General features: G+C 40.0%; 2 protein-coding genes across 3 annotated transcripts; both read left to right on the top strand.

Annotated features, from left to right (window-relative positions):
* Positions 1–554: 554 nt before the first annotated feature.
* Positions 555–11,687, top strand: mtmr9 (myotubularin related protein 9). Its single transcript, XM_061052179.1, has 11 exons — positions 555–571; positions 962–1,151; positions 2,602–2,710; positions 2,802–2,927; positions 3,042–3,215; positions 3,370–3,587; positions 3,699–3,860; positions 4,153–4,294; positions 4,499–4,719; positions 5,142–5,293; positions 9,623–11,687. Exons 2-11 carry the CDS (start codon positions 970–972, stop codon positions 9,784–9,786), a joined length of 1,650 nt encoding a protein of 549 aa, XP_060908162.1. The 5' UTR covers positions 555–571; positions 962–969; the 3' UTR covers positions 9,787–11,687.
* Positions 11,688–14,907: 3,220 nt separating this feature from the next.
* tdh (L-threonine dehydrogenase) lies at positions 14,908–21,487 on the top strand. 2 transcript variants are annotated; one of them, XM_061052177.1, is made up of 9 exons: positions 14,908–15,066; positions 16,833–17,027; positions 17,301–17,343; positions 17,449–17,519; positions 18,535–18,684; positions 18,796–18,968; positions 19,114–19,204; positions 19,507–19,776; positions 20,377–21,487. In XM_061052177.1, exons 2-9 carry the CDS (start codon positions 16,841–16,843, stop codon positions 20,514–20,516), a joined length of 1,125 nt encoding a protein of 374 aa, XP_060908160.1. In that variant the 5' UTR covers positions 14,908–15,066; positions 16,833–16,840; the 3' UTR covers positions 20,517–21,487. The 2 variants fall into 2 exon arrangements, with proteins under 2 accessions (XP_060908160.1, XP_060908161.1); XM_061052178.1 differs by lacking the exon at positions 14,908–15,066 and adding an exon at positions 15,952–16,095.
* The last annotated feature ends 4,022 nt before the right edge of the window (positions 21,488–25,509 follow it).

The raw sequence follows: 25,509 nt of genomic DNA, 5'->3' as shown, positions 1-25,509 counted from the left end.
TGGAAAGGTAAACAAATAGTAAAGTTTTACCAGTCATCTCAGTTTACAGAGACGGGCATAAATGCGGGCCTTGATACCAGCATGATTCATTATTGTAGTTCTCTACTTCAAAATACAATACCCAAAATACAATGACTGCAAAGCTAAGTTATTAATGGTTATGGCCATTTACTTATCTGAGATTCCAATGGATAAACCCTTGGAATTTTGAGGTCTTGGCATTTTCATCATTTTAATCACTCAAGTAAGAACAAACCCCATTTTTTTAATGTATATAAAGTGTCCTAACTCTTTGATGTATTTTAGAAATTTTCATTTTATTTGATGTCTTGACTAATTAAATGAACCTACATTCCACACAGGTGTTTTTCCCTCTCGTATTATGTGAAATGTCATTGAGTCCTAAATCGATACATTGTTGCACATCGTTTTTATATAATTGACAATAACACAGTATTTTTTTTATTTATTTCGATAACAAAGTGTCCGGAATCAAAACTCCCAAGTCTGATTGTTTCCAGTCGGCTTGTTTTTGGTAACGTACCAGTCTCGCCCAACAACGAATTCAACGGTAAGATTAATGGGGTAGTTGTGTGATAAATCATCTAAGCCTCCCTTTGAAATGTCTATTTTTGCTTTAACGATATGTGCTTTCTTGAAAGTATGGCGTTTATATAAAAAAAAAATGACATGACACTTTTTATCGTCTGTCGCGACTAGCCAGCTAAGGTTAGCCACTTCATTTCCTGAATCAAGCGAACTTGAGCTACCTCATAGATTGTCGTCGCGTGTTTTGTATTAAAGATAATGGACTTCCCTCCTTGTCTTTCTTTAAAAGCAGTACAGCAGAGCATCAATAAATAGTCATTCGTAGCTGTGGCATTGTGAGCTCACCAGTCCTCAGTGTTTAAAACAACTAATCTTCTTTCTCTCCCCTGTGACTGATGTGTCTCTTCTTCAGGTCAGGTCATGGAGTTTGCAGAGTTGATAAAGACACCCAGGGTGGACGGGGTTGTCTTACATCGGCCTTTTATGCCCACTGTGGAGGGGACCCTGTGTCTGACTGGTCATCACCTGATCCTGTCCTCCAGACAGGACAACACAGAGGAGCTGTGGCTGCTTCACTCAAACATTGACTCTATAGAGAAAAGGTAATCTGCGCTTCAATGTATATGAACTTTAATAACCTCATCAGCTAAACACAGGCGGGGAGAGACCACATTAATCAACCACGGATCCCCTCTGATCTCTATTTCTTCTGGTAGCCTTCAGGATATTCAAGTGACGAACATGCTGTTTTACTATTTCATTGTTTTTAGGATGCTTGCATTTTTAAATATATTTGTACAAATGATTGCATCTAAAATATGAAGTGTATGGTTTCACTATATCAGCCTTTTGATGGATAAAGTATGGTTTTTTTTTGTTTTGTTTTTAAGACAGCTCACCTGCTCATGTTGTAACATTCCTGACGGTGGCATCATAGGATCATTCATAGCGTGATGGTTTGAAAATCTGTCCCTTCAGACCGAAGCTTTAAATGTAGCATATTTACAGTTGATAGAATCAATCCTGGTTTTTGGCATTACTTTGTAGATATTGATTATATAACGTGTCACTGATAATGAAAGAATCGTGGTTATGACTTTCTTGTTATGACACAATAACGCCAGAATCACAAATGCATTGGTGTTAATAAAACTAGTAAGCTGACTTGCACACAGTCATTATAATGAGATTTTATTTAGGCTGATCAAAGAAACGGCAAAGGAGGTCAGTGCATTATCAAATAGTCTGTTCTTCTGCTTTATCAATGGGGTGATGACAGTGTAAATGACTTATTTTAAATCACACAGGGCTGAGTTAATTATCTCTGACAGCTGTTGGTTTGTTGAACACTGCCCAACCCAACTGTAAAAAAAAGTGCTTTATTTTTTTAAAGGAGTCCATTCCATTATAATTGGTGAAATACTTTTGGCAGGAGGACATAGAGTGAAGTAGAAATGTGTTATGAGGGTAACATTTGTCTTTAGGGTGTAACTCCTGTGGGAACCAGATAGAAGCATTTCATATTTTTGGATCGTTCTCCTACTCTTGTCTTCAGCGTGAAGAGAGGATCTGAAACTGTTTGGCAGGAACTTTGATTCTGACTGTGTTCTGTTATTACAACAGAGTTTCCCGCACGTTGGGAATCCACATTTTTGTGGTTGAGATGGGTGTGAAGCAGTCGATGACTCTGAGAAGGCACCTGTTGCAACATATGAAACCACGCACATTCAAATCTGGGAAGACACAATGTGTGAACGCAGTCTTTTCTTACAAGCCCATCCACTTGCTAATAAAGCTGAATACTAGACCATCTGTATTCGTTGTGAAAACCTCTTCCATATATTCCCTTCATATCTCATAACTCCACAAGGGGACTTGGTCAGGCTCTGGGGCTTGGGGTTTTGGCTGAATACAGGCATGAGCACTAACAGGAAAGCAACACAACATGAAGTGAACATGCTTAATCTACTGCATAGAAATGTCACAGCAGGAGGCAACAATGCAAGCATCAAGCCTTCTGTCCTTACATTGATCTTTGACTCCTCTTTCCAGATTTGTTGGCTCTCTGGGAAGCATCATAGTGAAATGCAAAGACCTGAGGGTGATTCAGCTAGACATCCCAGGCATGGAGGAGTGCCTCAACATTGCCAGCTCTATTGAGGTCAAATCATTTTAAAAGTGTGTTTTATTTTTCAGTGTCAAAGAATCCTTCATGTATTGTACTAAAATATATATGAATATTTCCTTTCTAGGCTCTATCCACACTTGATTTAGTCTCCCTGATGTATCCTTTCTTCTACCGGCCCATGTTTGAAGTCATAGAAGATGGCTGGAACTTATTTCTTCCAGAGGATGTCTTTAAAGATTTGGAGTCCATGGTACGGACACAGCTGATTAAAAAAAACAGAAAAACTTGGACTTAACATTCTCTAAGCTGTCACGTGTGCTTCCTTTGTACCCTTCTTCTGAACTGTCTTTATCTCTTATTTTAGACAGACGAGTGGAGACTGAGTGAAGTCAACAAAGACTTCGGTGTGTGTCCGTCATACCCCCCTCTAGTGGCCGTACCCAAAGATGTTGACGATGAAACGCTGAAGAAAGTAGCTACCTTCCGACATAGTGGCCGCTTTCCAGTCCTGAGCTACTACCACAAGAAGAATGGCATGGTGAGCACCTGGGAAATTAGTTTTTTTTTTTTAATAGTTGAGGAATAAAATTGTATTTGTGAAGTAAAACTGTGTAATTGCTAGACACAGTGTGTAAATGTGGTTTTAGTTATTTTTTGTATGGAAGTCGTATTTGAATCACTTTCACTTTCAGGTAATGATGCGAGCAGGGCAGCCTCTGACCGGCACAAACGGGCGACGGTGTAAGGAAGACGAGAAACTCATAAACGCCACCCTGCGGCCAGGCAAACGTGGCTACATCATCGACACGCGCACCATCAATGTCGCTCAGCAGGCCAAAGCTCGAGGCGGAGGATTTGAGACCGAGGCAAACTACCCACAGTGGAGGAGGATCCACAAGGCAATCGAGAGGTGAGGTCACCGAGGGCTTTTCTGGCCTTTTCTCTTAAAATCTGTATTTATGTTAATCCAAAACTTTTAGAAATGATGCACTTGAATGCCTGAACATTTCTGTCACTTCAGGTCTAACATCCTACAGGAAAGCCTGATCAAGCTTGTAGAGGCGTGTAACGACCAGTCCCACAGTATGGACCGCTGGTTAAGCAAGCTGGAAGCTTCCAACTGGCAGACTCATGTCAAGGAGATCCTCACCACGGCCTGCCTGGCTGCCCAGTGCATCGACAGGTCAGGGAAACAATGCTTCATAGTGTCTTTTTGTCTGCACATTTTCAGTCTTTCATTTTTACACTGTTAAGTTTTCCCGATGTTTGTGAAGCAGTTTGGTCAGTCCGTGCTATTTTAAACGTACTATATCAATAAATGTGACGACTTTAAGAATCGTAGACAAGGTATTAACAAGCAAAGAAAGCCAAAACATCTCTGTGATTCTGCAGTATAGACAGCTGATTCTGTGATTTCTGAATTATAGCAGAGTCCAAGTTAACATTGTGAATGTAATCCTGTGTGTATGTTGCAGAGAGGGAGCCTCAGTGCTCGTTCATGGCACAGAGGGCACAGACTCCACCTTGCAGGTGACCTCTTTGGCACAGATAATCCTTGATCCTGCCTGCAGGACCATCAGAGGCTTCCAAGGCCTGGTGGAGAGAGAGTGGCTCCAGGTGAGCCTCTCTGACCTTTGAAGTACAGCAACAATGTACTCCAAAGTACTTACTGAGAGTGATCCTGAATTGTTTTTTAAAGCTTGAAATTTCACACACTTTAGTCAAAAGATTGTTATTTAGATGTTGGTCATACAAGGAAAATAATGTGCATTAGCTTATGCTTAGTAAAGAAATAAACATCGTTTTTTGTTTGTATCCCAGGCGGGCCACCCGTTCCAGCAGCGCTGCGCCCAGTCTGCCTACTCCAACAGCAAGCCTCGACAAGAGGCGCCTAGCTTCCTGCTCTTCTTGGACTGTGTTTGGCAGATCCTCCGCCAGTTTCCTTGCTCCTTTGAGTTCAGCGAGAGCTTTCTGGTGCTTCTGTTCGAACACGCCTATGCTTCTCAGTTTGGCACCTTCTTGGGCAACAGCACAGCTGAGAGGTAATAAATACTGATTAACGTAAAGGAGCAGTTAATGCTCATCCATTCTGTTTGATTTTGTGTTTTGATTTTCAATATAACAAAATGAATAAAAACATATATAATATAATGTACTCAGACTTATTATGCATACCATACAACCTTTATAAAGCTGCATCACAGTATTTAGGCCATTAGTGTGCCTGTTAGATATGGAGCCTTGTCCTTCACATTCTTATTCACCGCCCACTAAGCAGCTTTACTAAAACGGTTGTGGAAGAGCTGACTTCTCCAAAGTCAATCAAGAAGTTTCCCTTTAAGGAGATATTTCCAACATGACAAAGTCCAGCTTAGTTTCATTGTACAGGTTACAAGCCTATTTTGACAACCTGCGAGAAACTACCGTTCTGATGGTTAACCCCTCATCATCTCACATTTCACAGAACCAAACTGTCTCTGCCTGAGAAGACCGTGTCCCTCTGGTCGTGGGTGAATCGGCCCCAAGAACTGGAGCGTTTAACCAACCCGCTCTTCGAGGCCAACAGTCTTGTGATCTGGCCCTCTGTGGCCCCTCAGAGTCTGCTGCTGTGGGAAGGTAAGAGGCGGACACAAAAAAAACATGCAGTGTCAGAAGCATTTGCAAGTAAGTGACAAAAAAAAGTGTCTGTATCAGAGAGAGGATGATCAGTCTGTCAAACTTCTGTCACTCTGCATTGAAAAATGAATCACAAAAAAAAACATTAGCTTCAGTTGTACTTGATAGGGAGAAGACTAAATGGTTCTTGATATAAATTATTAAAACCTTAACATAATTATCCCTCAATACCTCGGATGATAAGTAAGCAGGTGATGATATAGAACATGTGAAAATACACTCAGAGGTCACTCAGAGGCGGCAACAGCTGCAAAACAGGCTGTGATGGCTTCATCCGAGTATGTCCAATTAAAGCGCTTGGTTTCTCCGCTGGCAGGCTACGATTGTTTGGTTTGGCAAAATATTTTCAAAAGAATCCAGACCTGTTTCACAACTCTTACTCATATTGCCACTGTCAATTTCCTGCAACACCCCAACAACAATTTCCCTAAACCGTGAGATTACACAACGAGACTCCTCCTGAAGTGAGATTTTGATCCTGGCTAAATAAGACGGAGCCTTGAAGATATTTATTATCTGTAGAGAAGTTACAGTCACAGTTGCCTGCAAGCATAACATTGCAGCTATTGTGGCTTGTTTCATGGTTGCCTGCAGGCGCCAGGTTAGAAAATATGAGTACGAAGAAATTTCAGATTTCAGTGGTTTAAAAAAACCAGAGAGTCAGATATTTTTTTTTTTTTTTTTTTGAGAGATTATTGAAGTAGAGCTTTGGTTTGATAGGCTTGCACAGATGAGCAGAGAGTTGAGTAAATACATACTAAAATCCTAAATACTTAAGAGGTGCCTTAAAGTATTGCTCAAAGTCACACTAAGGTTAATATACTGTAACCTTTTGTCAACTCTGCATGATGTCTCATCATCAAGTATTTGAACATGTTACCTGTACATTGTTACATGCTTTTAAGTGCCTGTATATAAACACTTTAAGTGCTGCCAAAGAAGCCTGGGAGAAGTCTTGAAACTGTTCTTGATACAGAAAGATTCAGTGTGCCTAACCCAGCAGCATGTTAGTTTATGTGATTCTGAAGGCTTGCATCATATTTGCGGTCGGTTCATGTTTGGACTGAAGACAGGCCCTGAAACCAGTCTGAGTAACGAACGCCTAAATCAGTTTCAAGCGAGGGTTGGGAAAAGTGCTGTGACGGCCACAGGAATGCAGCCAATTATAGTTTGTTATATCATCTGCAATTATATTTTTGGCCCAGACAGACAATTCATGATGTTACCAGAAGGGGGCGCCATTGATTACATCATTTTTTTGACCTGATGAACTAAGTGACCCTGTAAGCCTAATACTCTAACCTATATGAATGCAGGTGTGCATACACATATTTAGTCAGGAGTTGGTAGCATTTACAGTGAACCCACTGCTGCCCTCTTGGCCAGGTCACCCTAGTGAAAGAGATCTTGATCTCAATGGGTTAATTACCTGGTTAAATAAAGGTTAAATAAAAAAATAGAACCCAGTTATCTTGATGTAGTGTCCACTTTTCCAAATGCATGACCTTTTGACAAAACATGACATCATAACCAAGTAAAACACATAAATACTAAATAACACAAATGATAAATCGTCAGTGTAAACAAAACATTGTCTTTCCTCCCCCTAGCTCTAAAAACAAAGCACAAGCAGCATGTTACAGAACAGGATCCAACACTGTGTTGCCATTGAGCTCATATGACTTGACACAGCACCTTTACATTTTCAGCATTCCTTCTTGGGCTACTTCAGGATGTGTTTGGCTGCTGTGTTGGTCTTATTATAGGCTGCACAGAGGGTTCTGTATCTTCACTGAAACTAGAAACCTGGTGTGTGACGGTGACTGGGATAGTTAACTGTTAGTTAGCAGTTAGCAGTGAATGCTAACCAAAGTCCTGGGGCTCGCTTTATTCTTGTCTTGCGAGCAAAGGTCTCTTCTTATTAATTAACAAATTGAAAGCTTGAGTTCCAACACAGAAAATGTAGCAAAATGACAAAATGAACTGATAATTGACTCAAGAATGTTACAAACGTGATCAGCTTAAAGTTAACATTGTGTTTGTTTGAAACAAACTGCATACACAGTGAGCAGTGACGCAGGCATGATTTGAAGTTGCTTAATAAAATCTGTGTGGGTGAAGTGAATGCATTCTGCACTTTCAGCTTTGAGCTTTCAGTTACACTGTGAGCATGGGATTGTATCAGGATGCCTGAAAGATGTCAATATAAAACATAGGTTCATTGTTGAAATGTCATTGTTGTAAACGTGTGAATCAAAAATGACCATGAATTGATTTAAAGCCACAATATCTTCTACTGGATGTTTAAGGTCCAGCATATCGCGAATCCTGGGAATTTAGATGACTTAGTTAACAATACATTAAATAGTCAGGCTGAGTTGCTTTGGCAAAATGATGTCTCAGTATTTTTTTTTTTTTTTTTTTTTTAAAAGACAAGAAAGCTGTTAATTTCGCTAATTGTGGGTTGAGGCACTTAACCCACAATTACAATAGTAAAAACCTGTGTGTGTGTGGGGGTGGGGGTTTGAACTTGCAGAGTGTCGAATCAGCTCAAAGCATTCAGATGCCACATTAAGTATCTTCAGCTGGATGTTAAACGTCCAACACAAAGTGAATCCTGGGAATTGAAACAAATATGTCAAGTGAAAAAATACAATGAAATTCATTTCTCAGAAATTGTTTAAGTAATAAAAAAAATGTTTATAACAATAAATGTGGGTTGAGAGACTCGTAAAAAGTCCTGGGAGGGTGTGGGGTGTGTGTGTGGGGGGATTGTCTGTGCTTGAACTTGCAGAGTGTCGAATCAGCTCAAAGCATTCAGATGCCATACATAATGAAAAGTTGGGGGATGGGTCTAGACAAATGAGGGGGTCATTAGGTTCAACGGGTCCGTCCTATGTGAGGGGGGGGCCCCCGTCCTGCCTTTGGCCTCAGAGCCCCTCCCTCTTTCTGTTTGAACGTATGTGAACAACCGGAGCACGTGAAAAGCAGCAGACCTCCCGCTTACGCAACCTTTTCAAAGAGTGACGCACACTCCCTTGAACCCCATGGAGGTCCAGATCTACCAGTTGTTGATGTTTACACTAACTCTGACTTATGTGTGAATCATGTCTTTATAGAACAGCAACAACATGCTCCCAAAGTTTTGACTATAGCATGTGACAATAGTTGCTGAGTCATTTGGAATGAAGTACGGCAAGATTTGTCATAAAATGCGCTGTAGTGGGAATCTCAGGCTGCCGTAGTATTTTTAATCTGTAAATCAGAAACAAAGAACATTTGATTCAAACTCAACAACCATCCTCCAGGTGCCCCCTCCCCTCCCCCTCCCCCCCCCCCCCCCCCCCCCCCCATTGTCTCCTACTGAACTGGAATGACAAAGTCAAGAGACACAACTTCTAATTTAGAGAAACTAAATAATGTGCATGTATATTAATTCAATATGAATTGCATGAAGTGAAATAAATGTTCTAATTACCTTTTATAAACATGATACAATTCTTTTCTTAAATTCAATAAAACAACTTGACAAAATAATCATGATCCTAATAATGAGCTAAACCCTTGAGTTGTATCCATATTGATTGCCCACACTTCCTTGTTGTTGCACACTCGCTCACATATTAGCTGAAAGGTCGCCTCCTTTTGTGTCATTAAGACGTGTTTCATTCCAGATATGCAGCACAGCTTTGTGGTCACACTTGTATTAAAAGTATATCAGTCTCGCACGTCTCTCTGTTAAAGTCCACCACCCACATAGAGATTCATAGAGTGGGAAGGGAAGGTTTCACTGTCAGTGCAAACAATCAGCGCTCTCTTCAAGTCTGTCAAACCTCACTGACTGCACATTCAGACTCTTTCACTTTTTATGTGCAATTTTCACACTCACACTCGTTGCTGCTGCTCGCTCATAGCTGCCACACTCGCACTGCAAATTCATTGTCGAGAGATCTTTGTTGCAGCATTAAGCTGCACTAGTACATGTGTCCATCCATGGTTACTACACCCTGAGGTATAATTACCAAATATACCCCTAAAAGCAATATCCTTCCCATCAGCCTTTGCTGAAATGATGCATCAAGTACCGTGAGAAAATGATGTTATGCCAACATGCCAATTATAAGGCTGACCATGATTAACATTGTTCATACTGTGTCACCATTTTGCATTGGGATTGCACTGAGCTGCTAGCAGAACTTAGGACAATAAAAGAACATGATTTGTTTTGTACCGTAATTCATTTATTACTTAATTATTGTCTGATTACAGGCGTGTTCCTTCGCTGGAACCGGTCCTCCAGGTGTTTCGATGAGGCCTACGATGAAATGGTTCATATAATTGAATACAACAAGGAACTTCAGAGCAAAGTAAACAGCCTGCGCAGGCAGCTGGCTGAGCTCGAAACTGAAGATCCTCTGCTACAGACGCCATAGACGGAGAAAGAGAGAGAGGAAGATGTGAGAGGTAGAAAGTGTGACATTACACAGAAATACACATAAAGATCAATGTCAAGCTGATTTGAAGCTTTGCTTCAGTTTAAAATTTTCCTTAAAAAAAGGGTGACATTTTGATTTCCTGCACTGACAAAAAAATGAAATTGAACAACCATAAGCCCAGTCTAACTTCAAAATCCATCATGCAGTTATCTTTCCTATATCTTTTACGCATACACATGGTACAACAGTTTACAAAAAGTTGTGAGTTGCATCCCTACTCTAATGTCTTTATTGCATTCTGACCTTTGTGTACCATTTTACAGTGTTACGCCTCAGCTCATATCACACTGATTGGCTCATTTACATCACAGATATCTCAAAAGTCAGTTTCCTCCAAATGAATTTGCATAGATTACCATAAATGTTGGAGCATTGATCTTGTTTAGGAAAGAAAACTGCGACTTTGAATGTTAATTCACTGCATGGTACCACACTTTTTCCTCATACATCCTATATATATATATAGATATTCCACGGAAGCACTGCAGAGTAACTATGGCAACATATAGGGTGCTATTACAAAGTGTGTGACTTTGCTGCACGTTGAGATGACATAATCAGCGTAGGTAGGGTCAGCGCCTACTCTTCTGTAGAATGAGATGGGCTGATGGTTTAATAAGGATCTTACCAAAATATCCTGATTCTTGTGTTTATCAGATTCTAACTTGACATTCCAGTGTGTGATGTAGCCAGGGCCATGAAGCAAGATTTGTATAACACAACATTATATAAAGATTCAATGTGCCGGCCTGATAATCTCTGGTTAGGTCAATGTCACTATGTGAAATAGTGAAGAACAGTTATTTTGTTAGTCATTAAAAAAAAATGCATATCTGCTGTTTTTGAAGTTAAAGATCCAAATCTATTGCACTTTGTTATTAAGGCATTATCAATATCAGAAATGTACAAATGGAATTGTCATTCTTGTACTATCATTTTTGTTGTTCATAGTCACCAGCTGCTGCAGGTTAAGACAAAACAAATGTACATATGTCCCACTGACTGGTACTCAGACTAAGTTAGCTCAATGACACAGACAGTGTGTCATGGGAACATTGACATCAGTGTCAATGTTTTGCACCCAAAGGTCATGTTTTCTTCAAAGAAACACAAAAACATATTTGACGTTTCTTTAATAAATCACCTACATTTTCTCTGCATACTGATGGCACAGGTCATCTTCAATGCTGTCTGTAACTAGTAGCTCTCACAAGCATCTTATACTCTTGAGAAAGCACTTTAAATATATAAATATATATATAAATGGAACGTTGAGGGCAAAATGAAATGCAGTGTTAATCCTTTGATAATTGTTTGTTTTTACCTGTAAAGCTATGTTTTCTCTGCTTGTTACCATGTACTCTTAAACACTTGATCTGCTTCAGAATGCTTCATAATCACACTAAAATGAAATAACTTCAGCCACTACATAAAACTTTTCTTAAAGAGATAGTTGCAAACAGCTCTATATTATACATTTGTTTCCTTTTGCCAAAAGGACATATTGCCTACTGTTATTTGTGTGCATGAATGACACAGTTAGTTGAGTCAGTGTAAAGATGTGAGTTGCAGTTGTACTAATTTCCTGTATCTGCATAATCCATTAGATTATCCTTATATAATCACTGCTTTGTCAAAGTCAATTAAAGCCTGAAAGACTGTCAGCACTGTAGACATATAATGCGTTTGTCTGTTGTTGTGTTGTGAGCTTTATGCAATGCCTTACTGCATATAAAGTGAACAGTTCTATTATCACTTCAGATGCCTGTAAAGTTATATCAATGTTTTTTGGTTTTTTTTAAGATTTCAAGCCATTAAAGATTATAGCACAAAATATATATATTCATTTTTTGGAAATCATTCTTCTCACATATAAATGTTCCTCTGAATGAATGGCCCATTTCCCCCCCATCATATTATTCCATGAACTTTAAAAAAAAATGAAAATCAATCCGATAACTTTGCCATATGAAACAGACCGTTTTAGTGTCTTACAGCTCATTGTTTTGGTTGTACATTTTTGGAACTCAAATTTTACTGTTAGGTTTTTTTTTTTCCCACTGCTCTCATCAACCCATGTTTTACAAAAAGCTTGAAAACCCCAGCACCAACATGGCAGACAGATAACTGACTAGCTGGTATTTAGCAACTAATGAGCTCGATATGCTAAAAGGTTCTCCATAACAATAAAATATGCTAATGTAATTAACTTCCCTGATGTGGCCAACAATTAATAATCCTGCTTTAAACATATCAGGATTGGTTATTTTTCATTACAACAATACATTCTTAAAGCGGTTTTACATAAAATGCCAACTTAAAGTCTCCATTTATTTTCCCAGCTCTAGTGACGTCAATCACTGCCCGTGACAGAGGTCCATGTTTCCATTATAATGGCAGGTGACTTTGTATTCCTCCCATACACAGCGACCTCATGAGACATGTTACTCGTGGCTGTGACGAAAGGATCATCTGCTAAGGCGATCGGGCCATCAGGCCACGGATCAGATGTTTCATGGAGGCATGTTGGCAGCCAGTCTTTTCAGTGCTACTACAGTGTCCATAATAATGTGTCCTTGGATCTGTCACAATCCTGACTGTGTACGTGGGAGACTTGCTTAACACAACCCTCCTGGAACAATGGAGGACTGCATGTGCCTTCAGTCAGGTGTCTAGTGGAAATAAGGTTTTCTCTTTATACCGTCCTCATTTGAATCCAGTCTGTGATATTTGGGAATGTATGTAATCAGTGTTTCCTGAAAGGTATCCTGGTTTTGTTTCTGGCAGAACTGTGTCAGTTTACATATTAACTTGTTTTTGAGCAGGTCATTTCCTCACCCGTGTTGACAGTCGTGGGGGTGTGCATCGGTCCTCCACTCACATTTCAGCACGGATCTTTTACACACCCTTCAACCTCTTTGGCCTTCCCTCATTTTACTACAAACAAAGCTCAAAGTCAAACAGAGGCTGCTTATATACTCGCATCAAACCTCTCCCTTGATAAACATGAGACATCCGTGACTTTTAACACCACTGCTTACTGGCACGTCACAAAAAACAGAAGTGCAGGCAGTGATTTGGACAGTGAAGTGCCTTCTCAAACAAAACCTAGCTGAACATCACACTTGTTTGATTACATAGGTTTGTTATACAGAAGCTATGTTTACATTACTCACTGACTTTTATCACTTTGTATAGACCTTTTATATCAACAGTTTAGACACGTGAGCTTATTTTGGCCTACTTGGCTCAAGCTCAGACTGTGCTGCCAAATAATCAAACCCCAATCAACTTAAGTTACCTGATTTAACAAAAACACATGTATGCTTTTTATTGAAATATGTTGGAAATAATACAAAAGTCCTCTAGAATATTTCCAAAGTTAAAATTATTTCCTCGGCATAAACATCCCAGCTTGAATGATGAGTTGGAACAAGGTAATGCAAGGTATTCATTGTATTGCATTGTTAGACTGTGTTGAACAAGATAAAGACAAGGTATTATTTCAATTATTTATGTAGATAAATAGATACAACCAGTCTAGGGAACATAAAGTTGGGTGTCATCTGCATAACAATGAACAATGGTTTGGCTAGATAGACTGATCAAGTCAAATAAAATGTGTGAAACATTTGATTATTTATACTTTGAGTTTTAATAAAAGTTTGAAATTGCTCTATGCTTAAAGGAGGGGTTGGTAATTTTTGAAAACTAGCATGATTTTGAAGTAGCATTCTCTCAGTGCTCTGTGAACACCTATCCCCTCACTTACATGTATGAGCGCTGTTACTCCAGAAGCAGACCTCAGCTCATCTCTAGAATTGTGAAGAAACTACGTTGTCCTGTCTCATTCAGCGGTAAGTAAACACTTTATCATAATACATGTAAAAAAAAAAAATATGACAAATTACTACTCACAACGGCCAACAACTAACTCACAGTATAAACTCTGTCATCGGTGACGCCCTTAGAATACGGGCTAGTGCACGCAAGGGGTAGAGAACGAGCAGGGAGACTGGGAGGCATGATTGGTTCATCAGATTGGTACCTCGTGGCAGACATTGGTCAAAGTATTTACAGGCTTATAACTGCTACAGATGACGGATTTTCTTTGTTAATTTTTCAGAACACATGAGTTATTAATTTCAGGACCTAAAGACAATTTCAACCAAAATCTTAAAAAGTGTATGTGGAGAAAACGACCAACCCCGTCTTTAACAGGGATCCATTGAAGCATTGCAATAATTGGAGCAATATAGTCTTGTCCCTTAGAAAGACTTTTGAACAGGCCGATGACAGTAGATGGACTTCTTGATGAACCCATGGTGAGAGGAAAAAGATAAATGACTTTTTTTTTTTTAAAGTCTGATTATAGTCAGAAGTTTTTTTTTGTTTGCAATAGTCTTGAGTTGGAGAAAGCGTTATAATACTTCCTCTGTGATTTGTATGTAAAAGTAACGCTTAAAATCAAAGATACATATTTTAAAGTTTTGAAAATAAATGTTGAAGTAGGCTATACAAAATATACTTGAATGATATTTAAGTACTGTATTTGTACGTTATTTGTCAAAGTATTGATTATATGACAGAAAGTAAATCAGCCGATGTTGTTTAAATCATTTTATTGTTTAAAAAAACAAACGTCCAGATCATCAGTCTTTGGTAATAGTCAACTTTATATCATCAGCATGTATAATATGATACACTGTGCTTTTAGTGCAGGTCTGTTTTTTTTTGTTGCTGTGATACCATGTCTCCACTTTAGTCTTGGCCACATCATCTAAAGACTAAACCACTGACATGGTATACACCCAATTTGAATCACTGCGGGCACATGTCCTCAGGGATGTGCATGTGTAGAGAGTCAGTTTATGGACACGACACGTTGAATTGAGATTTGATCGGCGGTGAGAGTGAATGGATACCGGCCTCTCTGCCGGGTGTAGATGACGATGCAAATTGGGCGTAGTCTGCGAGGGAGGACCGCACCTCCGAGGGTCAGCCAATCAGAGAGAAACCCGGCTTCCCCCCTGAAGCCAGATGGCCGCAGATATATAGCTTGAGGAGGCAGCTGATGCAACACTAGACGAAGATAACAAGAGCATCAAGTCAAAGCTGAAGGCTACAGGACCAGCTCAGAGGACGAAGATTCATCATACTTCCGTAAAACAGAGTCAGACAGGAGTTTCTGCTTCTTTTATTCCTGTAGATACCTCGGTGAGTAGACTACTTCCTTTTAGTTTCCTGTTCCTGTTAGAATGTCAAATGTCTTTTACATTATCTAGTCTATATAATCGTGTATTTAGTGTATAACGAACACCTGGTGCTTTTTTAAATTGCACCACTTTTATTGAATTCGAGTGAACTTCTTTAGAAATTATTTGTGAATGTGCTTCTTTGAGCTCCTTTGTACAATTCAACAATTCACTTATCCTTCAAGTTGGGACCCTTTCTTTTTGTTCCCAAAGCACAGTCCCCTTTTATGAATTAAATCAGTCTGCCGGTGCGGCTGTTACGTATGGATATTGGGCCGTGCGCCAGTATAGCCTACAACCTCGCTCCAGCTCACTGGCCTGGTTTCATTTGTCTGGTTGCCCCCCCCCCCCCCCATAATGCTTTATCTAAACAGTGTGTCGGTTATCCTGAAAATGTGTCGAACTCCTGCTCCTTGGCAGTCTGTTCTGTGTGGAAAAGCTGCCACGTTGAAAGGAGATCAGCGACACTTGCATTGGTGACGGTTCTTAAAAGATTCTCTCCATGACGCGCGCGCTGCATCGGGTCCGAAAGGGTAGGTGGGGACTGTTCCCCTGTTACACAACCTGCACATCCGTGTTGGCACAACAGTAGCAGTGGATGGCACGTGTTTTGAGGAGTGGTTGGAGGGGAGGGGAGGGGAGGGGGGGTGCAAAAGGTCAGCAAGATGACGCCAGAGCGCACTGACCTTTTCGCGCAAAATAGTGAGCAGCAATAACTTTCATATCTTACCTTACAACGATCGGTTTTCACAGTGTGTCCAGCTGTTTTTACCGTTAACAATTCATCTAAAATTGCGCTCCACACAAAATATTAAGAAAGAGATATTAAAAAAAAAGATAACAGATCATAACAGGGTGATAGTCGCCCTTGATCTTGGCACTGTTGCTGTACGCCCTCTCTCCCTGATTGGCTCTCAGAGTGGGCTGAGGAGTATAAATACACTCAAGTTACTCTCCTCCTTCCTCTTTTGGGAAGCTCGCTACACTCTCGGTAAGTACATCTACCTTTAAAAAAAGATGCGTTGTGCAAAAAGTCTGAGCGGCTCAGCGATGAAGCAATAAAGAGACGCGCATACAGGTCGCTGTGCATTAGATTAAAGTTCTTAACGCCTTAAACAAAAAAAAAGATGGAACACGTGAGCGTGCTCCTTTCACTGTACTGACTGTGGGGTCTGTTTTTCTGCTTCTTTTAGAAAATTAAATGCTTGTTCCAAGACACTCTCGCATTCATTTTCCCCATTTAGTTTGATGTAAGTTTACTCGATGGACTGTTGCGTCCATAGCGTTGCTATGCGCTCTACCTCTCCGCTGCGCCGCTTTGGAACAATAGTCTATCATTTGTATTTGAGTGTAGCGGACACTCTCCCCTGCTGGCATAGTCTCCCCCATCTCAAGCAATTTTCATTGTTTGTGACGTTTTCATGCAGATCTAATTGTATGAGCTTGAATCAAAATCACCCCCTCAGTGCCAGTTTAGTCTAGTCCTCTTTCTGTCCTTGGGAGCCCAAACCTCTTGACATAGAACTTCATGGGAGACAAACAATCTGAAGACCACCAGATGGTGGCAGTCGAAGACATTCAATTACTGTAAACTAATTATTGGGTTAAGTTTATTACACTGGTGAGAGTCCTAAAATAAGTAGGTCTTTTTTTTCTGCTGTTAAAGAAAAAAAAAAGAATACTTTTGATGCATGTAGAAGTATGATTGACACATTTTTCTTTTTTCAGGTCCCAACATGCCTGTCATCAGAACCCTCAGCAAGGTGGCCCAGCAGGCCCTGCTCAGCACCCCGGGGTGTGGCTGCCAGCCCCTTACGGTGGCTGTGCGCAACATCAGCTTCTCCCCTCGTCAGGTGACGTCTGACGCCAGCTTCCACTCTGTGTCCTTCTCTGAAACAGACCACCCCAAGGTTCTCATTACAGGTATGCAGCATCTCATTTAGTTTTTTTTTCAACAATAACCCCGCTGTGTTTTTGTCATACATGGGAATTGTAGTGGAAGAAATCAGAGCAGCATGACAGTTAACAACAGAGTGTAGGCGGTCAATGCTATGACCTTTTTTTTTCTTCTTATGGCCCACTCTCCTCCTTAGTTACTTCAGTCGCCATAGAAACCAGCTCTGATGATTAGTATGCCTTGCTGATTCAATGTCGGAGCACCCTCTGACATCTTGTGTTTCTGTCCATGTGATCTAGGTGGACTTGGTCAGCTCGGAGTTGGACTTGCCAAAATGTTGAGGTAAGATTTAGATTTTTTTTTTTTTCTCTAATATTTTACATAAAAATGTTCGAAACGTTTGTGATGCATTTTGTAGTTGTATAACGCTGACTTCTTGCTTCACAGGAAGAGGTTTGGAAAGAACAACGTCATCCTGTCTGACATCAGAAAACCTCCAAGCAATGTTTTCCACAGTGGTGAGTCAACTTGTAACCTCATTTGTCAGAATCACATCAGATACAGACATGAACAAGAAAGCTTTTTACAGTGGTTGAATGGTCTTAACTTCTGTTAATGGAGCTCTTAATATTCTTCTGGTGTGGCGTATTATTCAATTAATATAGTAAAACTAACTGCCATATGAATTAAGTGGCTTGTGTCCGTGTAGTGTGTGCAAGTGCGAATCAGCTGTCGGGAAAGAAAACGTAACATACCTGCCGCTCACAAGTTAACGTTAGCTCCTCCCCTCTTAATCCGCTCAGTGTTTCAGTCAGTCCTTATGTATAAAATAATTAGCAAATGCATAAAAAAGCAAACCGGTTGATTGACGCTGCTCTTGTCTGGTGACCCTACTAGCTGTGCAAGTACACCAGCAGTGCTTTGATTGTAACATTCTTATTGTTATGTTCGTGTAAAGATGAATTTAAATCTAACCAACACTTTTGTAGGCTTTTAATGGAGGCGTGTCTGAAAACATTAGTCAATAGATAGATTTAGTCCCAGCAAGAAACACTGAGCTCATTTAATCTACAGGAAACAAAATATCGTCGAGACTTTTTGACTCATCAAAAAGTTGATTGTATAAGTGTAGCAATGATTCAAAACGTCACACCTTTTTTTTTTTTTTTGTTTTTTTGTTTTTTTGTTTCTCAAAAGAAAATGTTCTATTGGCAGAGCAGGTTGGTATGTCAAATGTACCATAACTTTATAACCAAATACAGTCAGTTCAGGTCATTTAGATGCATTTAATATTTATGTTTCAGAGGGAGTTGTATTTTTATGTTTAAAAAAAAAAAAAACTTTATAAATGACTCCGAATCATGTTTGACACATGGGGACTTTAAACCTTTAAATTAAAGGTCTAATAAGAAAAATAACCTCTGGAATCGTAAATAAACACAAACTAAGAGTTGGCTAATTGTTGTTTCCTCCAAGAGAGGGAACTTAACTTAACTTAACACAATGGTTAATTAATAAAATCTTCCCTTTCAGGCCCATTCATCTACTCGGACATCCTGGACTACAAGAACCTGCGGGAAATTGTTGTGAACAACCGCATCACTTGGCTGGTTCACTACAGCGCCCTCCTCAGTGCTGTTGGAGAGGCGAACGTTTCCCTCGCTCGCTCTGTTAACATCACCGGTAAGAAAAAGTGTGACTTCTTAGTAACTTTGCAGAGTGAGGTGTTGGAATCATTACCGCAAGAATAATTTGGCCCATCCTAATGGTGTCGGTTTTTGGTCTGTTTCTTAGGGCTTCACAACATCTTGGACATCGCGGCTGAGCACGGCCTGCGTCTCTTTGTCCCGAGCACCATTGGCGCCTTCGGGCCAACTTCTCCTCGTAACCCTACGCCAGATCTGTGCGTGCAGAGACCTCGCACCATCTACGGTGTCTCCAAAGTCCACGCTGAGCTCATGGGAGAGGTAAGCTTACAGAATTGTTTCTTTCTTACCATTCCAAAACACAAAAAAACCATACAAGCCACTGGATTTTTAGACCTACTCCACTAAATTATTCCTTATTTTTTTAAAAAGTTGTATAAATTGAAAAACGTAACTTTCTCCGCAGTACTACCACCACCGTTACGGCCTGGACTTCCGCTGCCTCCGCTACCCAGGAATCATCTCTGCAGACTCAATGCCCGGAGGTGGAACGACAGGTGAGAATTCAAACTGTTTACACTGTCTCAATTTGAATGAAGGACAGTTCCTGCGCTGCCGCTGTAATGTCACGAGTTGTTATGTAAGTGACTTATACAACAGGGTTGTCATGACCTTTTTTATTTTTAGTCCAACTGATATCTTCATGCGACATCTCAATACTTAAACATGTCTGAACAGCTCCCAACACCCTGAAGCTGTCTTTAGTTTTATACCTGTCTCATTTACTCACGTGGTTAACTCAACAAGTTTTAACTCAAAGTCCCGCCTTTACAGTGTTGTCATTCCTGTCTCCCACCAGACTATGCAGTCCAGATTTTCCACGATGCCATTAAAAGTGGCAAGTTTGAATGCAACCTGAGACCAGACACACGGCTGCCGATGATGTACATCGACGACTGTGTGCGCGCAACGCTGGAGGTGATGGAGGCGCCGGCGGACACACTGAGCATGAGGACCTACAACATCAATGCCATGAGCTTCACCCCAGAGGAGCTGGCCCAGGAGCTTCAGAAACAGATGCCCGAGCTGGAGGTTACTTATGACGTCGACCACGTACGACAGGCTATCGGTACGTAAAAATGTATTTGTTAGAGCCACAGTTTTTGACCCTTACTTATTCACACACAAATGCACTTTGGACAAAGGCGTCTGCTAAATGAAATAGTCGAATTTTTCCATACAGGACAAATGCACACACGTTTAAGTTTAAGATTCTCTTAATGTCTTAATTTAAGGCCTAATTTGTGACATGTTAAACTACATATTAACAGGATTACATGTAGACAGCAAAGTCTACAACCACTTTCTATTTAAAGTAACCGTATCGGTTTTAAGTGGCTGACATTAGCCACCATAAGCTACATACCAGACCAAGTAGGGCTGCAACAGGAAGACCCCTGGGAGTATTAAATGTAGCATGGATGCTTTGTATTTCTTCTCAATTTTAATTATTTGCAAAGGAGAAGTGTTCTTTTTTTCTTAACCAAAAAGTTGCATATCTGGCTTTAATTTAAAGAGCCTATTAGAAAACACCGATTTTGGCAGTTAAATAATTTATTGACATTCTCGGGAGAAAACCCGTGATCACAATCTGATGTAAGCTGTAAATCAAAGGCAAACAGTTTTATTCTTTACATTAAAGGTTGTCTCTGTTTCTGTTTATTTCAAGCTGACACTTGGCCAATGGACTTCGATGACTCTAACGCACGGAACGACTGGGGCTGGAAACACGACTACGACCTGCCAGAGCTCGTCCAGACGATGCTCAATTATTTTGGTGTAGAATCGCTCATGGCGCGTGCTAGCTGAGGCTGCACAGAATCAGTATTGTTTGCTGAGCATTCTTTGTACATAGTGTAAAGACTGACCAAAGAGAATAGAGAAACATGGCCTGTACATAGTCGTTCTCTTACTTCTCTGTAAACTCAGAAGGGCTCTGCTTGCCTGGCACAAGGCGTCCTGTCTCCAGAATGTAAAGATTGGTGCGGGCCTGACAATCCTCCCCACACCTGTCTTATCTACCCCTGCTTTTTTCCCCTTTTTTTTCTCATTGGAGATGTGGTGAAGAGTTCAGTAAAGGTTGTCAGCCGTATCGGGGATAACATAGTTGGTGGAAAAGATGACTTGCATGCGCAAAATGTTGCAAATTTTTCTTAGCAAAATGACTTCAACAAACGAAGAATGTTGCATTGTGAACTTTTCACCCATTATTACATTGGAAATCTGTCGGGGTTTCATTTTCTGTAATAAAAATCTCCAAGGATTTTCAGAATGCAGGTATTTGGGGCTGAAAGCCTCCAGGGGGTAAAAAAAATAAAAAATCAAGTTTCTTTGGCTAGAGGAGTGTACGAATACACAAATTGTGTCATTTGATGCACTGTAGACGCATTCTATCTTCAAATGAGCCGAATCACCTGCAGGGGCGATTTCAGCATCTGTATTAGGAGCAGTGCGGAGCGATAATTCATGAGAATTGTTCTTCTGTTTATTCCACGTTGTGTTATTTATTCTGTTTGTCCGTGTTAAACAAATGGGAGCATTAAGTTAGAGCATTTCTTAACAAACTTTATTTCTAAGTGTTCCTGTCCACTTTTATTTTTTTATTTTTTGGGAATTTTTTTGACACAAAAGGGAAATGTGACACTGTATCCCACACATTCTGTATTTCAATATTTAGCAAAAGCTATGCTGGAACTAGTTTCTATACAAAAGTCTTGGCAGGATCTGTCTATTCTTTCTACCAATCATCAAGCTTTGGCAATAAAAGCATTTTCCTAATACCCCCGTTTGTGTTGTCATTTGATACTTTACCCAGCTGAAGAGATACTTTTATCCAAACAAAGTTACGTCTGTTCTTGCTGTCAGGGTGATGGAGAAATGCCATGGCAAACATGTGAGAACAAAATGTCCTCACACTCCAGCTGTGAACACTTCATCGCCTCAGAACGTGGATCCGTCTGTTGTAAGTCAAATAGTTTCTCTTTTTTTCTAATGAATAATTGGCCCGAAGCAGAATCCTGACAGTTGTGAGTTATGTAATTCATGAAGCTCTAGATAAAGATCAGTTCTAACATTTCTGAGCTGTGTAACACCACAAATACGATGAGTCAGCAAGCATTAAGTTATGTTGATGGGCACTCTGTAGAGATTTATGTGCAGTTAAGTGCAAAATCACTGCAATGCTGTTTTAACATTCAACACTTATTTGACAAGAATGTTGAAGAAAAGAAAATGTGAAGTATTGTATTCCAAGCAATTAAGAACAGGTTGAAACCAGTGTTGTCTGGGTGCAGAATATATATTAAAAAAAAAGCAGGTATGTAGAGAGACATTTAATTTCAGCTCAACACGTGAAGACATGCATGCTGTTGGCAGGTAAAAACCTGTAATGTGTTATATATTTAACTTTAGCTGAGGTCAAACCAAATGTGACAAGATCATGTAACCTGGAAAAGAATCCAAGAGTTGGAATTGCATGTTAGATTTGAGAACCAGCTGTCAGGATACCTTGAGACGGCCTTAACTCAATTTATCAGTCGTAAATTCACCCCTTAGTGCATTTCAAATTGAGTATCAATATGAAAATGTTTCGAACGGCAGCCTTACTCACTGTGTACTTGTGTATAGCTACCATTACACAACAGATAATAAAAACATTATTTGGACTGGATCTTTTATTTTCTATTTGTCTGTTTACAGAATAGAGTTTTAAAAGTACTGTATAAAAAACTTTATACAAGTTTTGCAATCTTGGAACCAATCAGTTGTGGTTGGCGAGACGTGGCCACATGGAGCAATGGCCATCTTTTTGGAGTCTCAGGTATAATCAGTCCCAGCACTTAAAAACCTTCTGTCATTATTTCATTTTTGTGTCTTTGCCCCTACATGGATTGTTTTCAATGACACATCAGTGGGAGAGAGGCCTGGTTCAACAAAGCAAATCCAGAGGACTATAAATACTCAAATCTGGTCTGCTGCCTTCAGATTCTATATTTATATACACAGTCTGTAAATGGGGAGATGCCACGTGTTTATATGGGATGTAAACAGGGGCATATCCAGACTTTTTTTGACTGGGGTGGCCCAACTGGGGCACTGACTTGTGCAGGGGTTGCCTGATCAATTAATTACCTTTTCTATCTCTACCCATGGTATCTACTTTGTACCAAACTAGAGTGAAAACAAATGTATATATTATTAGTCTTCAATGACACAACAAGAAGATGCTTGTTCAAAGTCTGACTTTAAATCACTTTGAAAAATCACTTGCAACCCCTTGTGCACTGTCAAAGTAGCAAAAAGAACATGAACTGGCAATGTTTTGATCCTGGTTAGTTAACTGAAAGTAAGACAGTGTGCGTACATACCTGTCTTAACAAATAAATGTGCAATGTATTTATTTACAATTTAAATTACAAACAAAAGAGAATGTGCTACATGGATATTTAAAGAAAACTACAAGCTGCCACTTGCCAAAAAATAAACCAGATTAGCCATAAGCCCGGCCTCAGAAAGGACCAAATGCCAATCACAGTTTAGGATTTTTGAGATGGCACTTGGGGTGGCCAATCAGATTTCGAGGGGGGGTTAATGCCACCCCACTCGACACATGTAAATATAAGTAAGTAGGGTTGCCATCATTATTTTAATAAGGGTATTTAAACCTCACCCTATAATCATTCAAATGTCAAAATCATGTGTCACAGAGTTACAATAAAACAGATTTGTTCTTGGCCTTAACTCTTACTGAACTGTCTTTTTTCTCCGCTTGTTCATTTTGTGTGTGTCAAGTATAAAAAAGTGTTTCCCAAAAATGATTGAGAACGGTGAAACAGGGTTCATCTTGCGAGCGAGCAGATATATACCGATGACAATGTTGAAGCTGTTGTGTAAAAGCCCTCCTCAGCACATCGATAAATGCAGCAAACCGAAGCTGATGGGATCATAACGTGTAACCCCTGACGACAGCAGTGTCCTTCACCGCACGCCTGATAGCCTTCGTTCAATTTCTCTGTAACGGTAATTGTAGCTGTTTCAGGTGACCTTGTTTGGTTTTGTTTTGCAGTCGTGCTGCAGAGAGGGAAAGAGCACAGAGGGCAGACAGACTTCCCTGTGGCACCCACAGACTTAGTTCATTCAACAAAACTTGAGGGCATTTTCAGGATGACCTCCAGCACAAGCAGCTCTGACTGGGCAGAATGAAGGCTTTATCTCTAATCATCATCCGTGAATGTGTGTCAGTTAAAACTGCTGGTTTACACTCCAGTTGGGATGAAAAATGATAATTATCTCTTTGCGAATCTAACCAAACCTTCAGACATTGAATGCAACTTAGCTTCACGCAGTAGGAGAGATTTCATACTGTTCTAACATCCAGGACAAGTTCTACAAATAAAACTTCTTTGTTTGCATCAGATGTTGCATCATGTGTAACAGGAGAAAACCAAACAATGCTCATAGTTCTTGGAAATTTCCTCTGAAGTACCTTAGCCCACAAATAAAAGAGTGTTCTGTTTCTTTATATGATGAAAAGAAGCCATTTTTGAGCGTTTTATTAACTATGCAAGTTTAAAAAGCACACAATAACTGCCAATCAGTCACTTGTGTTTTAGAAACTGGTTCCTGTGGTACACATTTATTTAATTTCAATAGCTAAATCTGTTTTGAATAGGAAATAATGTAAATTCTCACTCCTAGGAATGGAAGTCCTTCATTTCACTATACCGTGTCAAGCATGTTACTGTAGCAATATTATAAATAATATCATATAAATCAGTGTTTGCACTGGATTCCTTACCCTAACCCTACCAGTGTCAACATGTCTCCTTCAACATATACAATACGTTCATGTTAGCCTGTTTGTAAGCCCAAATATTGCCACTATGAGTTTTGTTTTTGTGGTTTCTGTCCTAACGGACAGAAGCTTTCCAAGTAGACGCACTGAAACAAAGAGGTCTGTGAAATGTAGCTTACTATTCTCCCCCCTCTCTTTTTTCTCTCTCTAGTAAAGGAGCCCTCTTATGTAAGAAGTCTCCCTGGGTGTGTTCCCACAGTCCCGCCTCCTATCGACCAATCAGGTAGCTCCCTCAGTGGCCTGGGCCCCAGTGTTTTGTTCGTCATCGTGTAACAAGATTCTCACCGCGTGCAGCGAGCAGCTAACGTTGGGCCAGTGTAGAAAGTGAAGGGTGAGACATGAAGAAAGATTGGGGGGAACGGTGGGTAAGGGGCTAACCGGGGGCTGGCGTTGCTCCAAAAATGCCATAACACTCTGTCTCACAGCTGTTACTACACATGGAGATGTGTTGCCATGGCAACAAGGCCTCTGACCTCCCTCCTCCCACCTTCTAGCCTCAAGAGAAATGTGAGGGTCCTCTCCATATCATTTCCTTATAGTAAAAACATTTTTTTCTAACTGCTGTTACATAATGGCAGAAACAAACACCTCACTTTTTATCATAAGGTTCCAAACTTTTAAAGTTTTCTATTGTAAAATTGGGGTTTTATTGTTTTAAGATTTGATGTTTTTATGCAGCATAAAAGTGTTAATTTTGAGGGACATAAAAAATAAACTAATCATCTTCTTTTTTGTATAATAAATGCTTTTGCAAACCATTAAATGGCCTCCAAACTGCTTCAGTCATCCAGAGAAGCTCTTACTGTGTTGGCAGAAGAATCTATTTTGGTCAAAATAATGAGCTTTTAGATTCAATTATCCACAAGCCATAGACCTTGAGTAACATTTGACCTTTAAATACGTTGAGTTCAGACCCCTGACCTGTGCATTTTCAATCAGGGTGTAATG

The sequence above is a fragment of the Labrus mixtus genome, chromosome 12, assembly GCF_963584025.1.
Source record: "Labrus mixtus chromosome 12, fLabMix1.1, whole genome shotgun sequence".
Taxonomy (NCBI): Eukaryota; Metazoa; Chordata; class Actinopteri; order Labriformes; family Labridae; genus Labrus; species Labrus mixtus.
The sequence above is the reverse complement of the archived record's forward strand: the minus strand, read 5'-3'. Positions and strand labels throughout refer to the sequence as shown.